We start from the raw sequence: 5015 nt of genomic DNA, 5'->3' as shown, positions 1-5015 counted from the left end.
AGACGCGACGATTCCACTTTTAGTTTATCTATCCCTTTTTTATTATTTTTTTTTTTTTTTTTTTTTTGCTTGATTTAATAATCAAAAGAAAATTTCTTTTTATAACGAGATTGAATTGAAAGAGAAGAAGAAGAATAATAAAAATAATAATCAGGGAATGATGAAGAGAAATTTTTATCGATCCGATCAAACTCTCTCTCGTGATAATTTAATATTTAAAAATATTATTATTATTATTATAAATATATATTAAATATATATGTAAAACATGTTGAGCAGGAACCAAAAATTGTGAGTTAAATATAAGTAAAGTAAATGATTAGACATTGTAAAAAACTCTGTAAGTTGTGCAGTAAAACACTCTTTTTTATATTTTTTTGTTTTATTATTTTGTTTAGTTTTGTTTTTTAAATTAAAATTCACCAGGTAATATTATTGGAATAATTGTATTTCTACGTTGAAAATTTCATTTCAATAATATTCGTAAGTTTCTTGTATTACATCCCCCCCCCCCCAATTGAAATCGTTGTATTATACTTCGACTTTATTTCAATGAAATTTAATCCTAGTAAAATTTGCACTTCGTTCTTAGGTATATTTGCTCATACTCGATCAACTGTATCTTATTGGAGCCCTTATTATTACCTTCTTCTTAAACTTCTCATCTTCATACTACTAACCTTTTTATTAAAGTTCTTAATAACTTTTTTTGTTGACAACTTGAACGATAATTAATAATAAAATGATATGATAAAATATTAAATGACATTTAATAATCATAAGTTTCGAATGCTATTGTTCTTTTTTTTTCTTTTTTTTTAGGGGATCAAAGGATTTGTTTGAATTAGTAATATTTAAAAGACACAACGAAAATAAATCGAGGATAAAATTGTATTTCGCATTTGGTGATTTATTCGATCGAAATTGACGACAATGTTACAACTTAATAATAAATTATACGTATTCATTACGACAAAATGATTTCTTTGGTTTTTTTTTTTCCTTTTTGTTTTTTTTTTTTTTATTTAAATATACGCTCATCCGAGATATATTGTGTTATATTTTGCATACAATTCTTTACCTTGTTAGTTCTTTTTTATTTTTTTTATTTTGCAAAGCACACGTCGTACTGTGATTACATTTTAAAAGTTTAATTTGTGAAAAAATAATTCTTCATTTCGAGTTATTTTGATTGCAACGAAAAATAACACACTCCTCGACATTTGCATATCGAAAAGAGAAAAGTTTTCACGCAATGAATATTAATAAAATGTTAAATAACCCTTTTATAAACTACACCTTGATTTGAAATTATAAATGATATCCTTTTGTTATATTACATAACACATTAATTAATTAATTAATAATATTGTCAGTTCGGGTATACAACTTTTGGGACATCCTGTATAAAAATAACAATGCTATTTTAAGATCGATGAACAAACAAACAAACAAAATGGATGGCAGTGCAACGATAAGCGAGTGACATTTTGTATCTTTTTTCTTTTTTCTCTTTTTTTTTTTTTTTTTACATTCTCTATCTCTTTCTATTTTTCTTTTTTTATTTTTCTTTTTCTTTTTCTACTCGTAATAAGTGATTCTTTATTATATATTACATTGGACACACGAAATTTACAAATTGGAATAAATAATTATATCTTTTCGCGTCGATTTTTATAATAATAATAATTATCTTATAATTATTCATATATATATATATATAACATCAGATTATATTTCTCACTGATTATTATTATCATTTAAATAATTTACAGCCGGATGTATGAAGAGCCTATTTGTTATAATTTGTTTTAAAAAATTGCAAAAATTTTCTCCGTTCTTTCTCGTAATAATAATTTTACAAATAAGTTATACAAAAAAAAATTTGTTGCGTTTGTGTGTATTTTTCTTTTTTTTTTTTTTTAATTATTTTATAGCATTAACAATAAGTTAGATTATAAGAAAAATTCGTGCCAAGTGAAATTTTTTGAATAATAAATGAAACGAATAGTACGCGTTATCGTTTGCATTCATTTCACAAAACCACATACATCTAGAAAATATTTATATATTCATATTTATCTACAAGGTGTTTCATAATAAGTGATATCTACTTCAGGAATGATGAATGATAATAAAAAAAAAAATACGTGTAATATGTAGACTCTTTGTTTAAAAATTTACACAGACACAAATTCACTTTTGTGTTTCAATAATTCGCAAAATAATTTATCTTTGTGGAAATATAAAAGTTGTCCATTGTTTATTTTGAATATCCTATTTAATTCCTGAAATTACTTATTTACGGAACACCCCGTATGCGTTTGTGTGTGTATACGTGTAATCCTTGTAAAAAGAAAATTTATTCTACACAATTAACATCTATGTTAATTAGAATCATTAAAAACGAATATACGTTTATACGTTACACGTCATATTATTATTATTATTATTATTATTATTACTATAATTATTATTAATTCGTATTATTATTATTATTGTGTAGATAATATTTATACATATATTAAACGAAGTGGTGCGTCGAAATTACGTGCCGTTCATTTTATAATAGGATTACATGACTTTATCGGGTATAGTTAGTTTCTTTAAAAGCGAATAAATTTCGTCATCAATTAATCTTTCTCTCTATAATTTATTTCTTTATTTTTTTTTCTCTCTCTTCTTCTACTTCTTCTTCTTTGGAAATTTTCAGCGATTCGATTTTCCCCATTTTTTTTTTTTTTTTATTTTATTTTATTAACGTCGAAAATCTCTCTCGAACAGATTTTCTTCTCTTACATCTATTATTTTTTTTTTTATTACGTATTTAATTCTTTTTTCCCATCTTTTCTCTTTACTCTTTTATCTTTTAATTAATAATTAATAATTAATATTTTTTAAACGTTTGTTGAAAGATTACGTATCATTTAAATGCACCTTACCAATGATATGAATAAAATTTAAAGACAACATTTTCTTCTTGTATTATGTTACAATTACCATTAATATATGTGTGTGTATATTTATTATTATATACAAAGTAATAAGTTTGTATAAGAGTTGAATATAATAAGCGTTCGCTTGTATTATACATTTTTTTTTTTAATTGATTAATATATCATATATAATTTTGTTGAAGGAAAAGTAAAAAAAAAAAAAAAAAAAAGAAAAAAAAAAAAGAAAAAAAAAAGTAAAAAAATCTACAAAGTAATTTGATTCTCACGTATGTTCACAAGCTGTACGACAAAGTTTATTTTCTATATTTATTATAGCTAAATATATTATCTTATTATACGTAATATGTTATAGGTAATTAATTTTGTTTATATATATATGTATATATATAAAAACAAAAAACAAAAAAAATAAAGAAATTGATTAGAACGAGTAGGATATGCAAGACTTTGCTCGTTTTTAACGACTAGTAGCCCCATTTTAAAACTCTTCAGTTTAAAGGTTTGTTTTTTTCATTCTCTTTCTCTCTCTCTCTCTCTCTCTCTCGCTCTCTTTCTCCCTTCCTCCCCCTCTCTTCGGCTGGAAACTTTTTTAATTACTTCGTTTTGCGCATAGTTCACTTTCTTCTTTTTTTTTTCTTTTTTGTTTTTTCTTTCTCTCCCCCAAAAAATTTGCCTACCTACATATGAAAAGTTTCCCTCGTAGTGATTCGAGGACGAAGAAAGAATCAAGTCCATCTGAAAGCATACGAAATAAAAGAGAAAAAAAAGAAAAACGAAATTAGAGAGAGAGAGAGAGAGAGAGAGAGAGAGAGAGAGAGAGAGAAAGAGAGAAGAACAAGGAACGAAAAAAAAAATAATTATTTTGTTTGTTCGATTGATTATTTTCCCCTTTTTTTTGTTGCCGTTGTTATTATTATTATTCGCTATGACGTAAGCAAAAAGTTTATTACAAAATAAAAAAGAAAAATAAAAAAAAAAAAAAGAGGAATTTAATCACAATACGCAGAAGAGAAAAACATGCGAAAATACAATACGAAAGGAATATATTATATTTCATATTATTAGCATAATTATATATATATAGAGGAAAGTATTTTAAAATAAAATATTTTACATTTTTAATAATTTGGTATTTCTCTTTTTTTTTTTTTTTATACGCGTAATAAAAAATAAATTATTTTTCAATTAAACAATAAAAGAAACGAAATTAAAGTATCGATATATCGATAAACGTAATTTATTACCAGTATAAAAATTCATTAAAATAAAATAAATGTGGAAATATAATCGAATTCGTTTTTTAAGAAAAAAAAGAAATTGTGTTCTCTTGTTATATAAATATTTGAATCATTTAATTCGCGTATCGATAATGTTTTTATATCATTTTATGTTCACTACGCTTGTCAATCTTCGCATATATAATGACACGACAGGAGAAAAATTAATTACAACTTTACAATAACTGTAATTACAAGTTGATGATTACTGCGTTTGACGTTCGATGACATGCTACGTGCATAAAGTGAAATTTCGTGATACAAATTACGTACTAATTGCAAGAAAGCGAAGCTGCCAAACATAGGAACACATAGTATATGTAGTATAATATATATATAATTATATACATATGTACATGCATAATTATATACTCTCTACAGAGACTGAGAATCTTAGACGTTCAATAAACGTTGAAAACTCTTTCAAGTATTAATAGATTATGTTCTGTGTGATCAGAAATATGAAAATTTTATTCATCGGAATCTTTTTTTCTGTGTGTTTTTTTTTGCTTTTTCGTTTCAACAAATAAAATAATATTTCTAATATTCCTTATTCTTTATTTTTCTCTTACAGTCTCGTCGTACAGGAAATAATTTTTAATCATTTCAAATAACCCGTTTCTTTTTTTCTTTTGTCATATATTCGTAAAATAAATTGTAATAAAGTAAAAAACGTATATGAAATTTTTCTACGATAGTACGAACAATAGGATTTGAATTGTATTTTTATTCGAATAAACAAACTCGCGTATAAAAAGATTTAAAAATAAATTCGAATATA

The 5015-nt window shown here is 24.0% G+C and overlaps 1 protein-coding gene across 1 annotated transcript in view; it reads right to left on the bottom strand.

The window, feature by feature from the left end:
* Positions 1 to 2642: 2642 nt before the first annotated feature.
* Positions 2643 to 5015, bottom strand: part of LOC106791386 (galanin receptor type 1-like) — a gene marked incomplete in the record, with an annotated part of 42807 nt that continues 40434 nt past the window's right edge. Inside the window, 1 exon segment of the mRNA XM_014756989.1 lies at positions 2643 to 3692. Coding sequence (XP_014612475.1) covers positions 3683 to 3692 — 10 coding nt within the window.

Source organism: Polistes canadensis, unplaced genomic scaffold, assembly GCF_001313835.1.
Source record: "Polistes canadensis isolate GaletaPanama2010 unplaced genomic scaffold, ASM131383v1 scaffold_302, whole genome shotgun sequence".
NCBI classification, from domain to species: domain Eukaryota; kingdom Metazoa; phylum Arthropoda; class Insecta; order Hymenoptera; family Vespidae; genus Polistes; species Polistes canadensis.
This window is presented reverse-complemented; position numbering and strand designations above follow the sequence as displayed.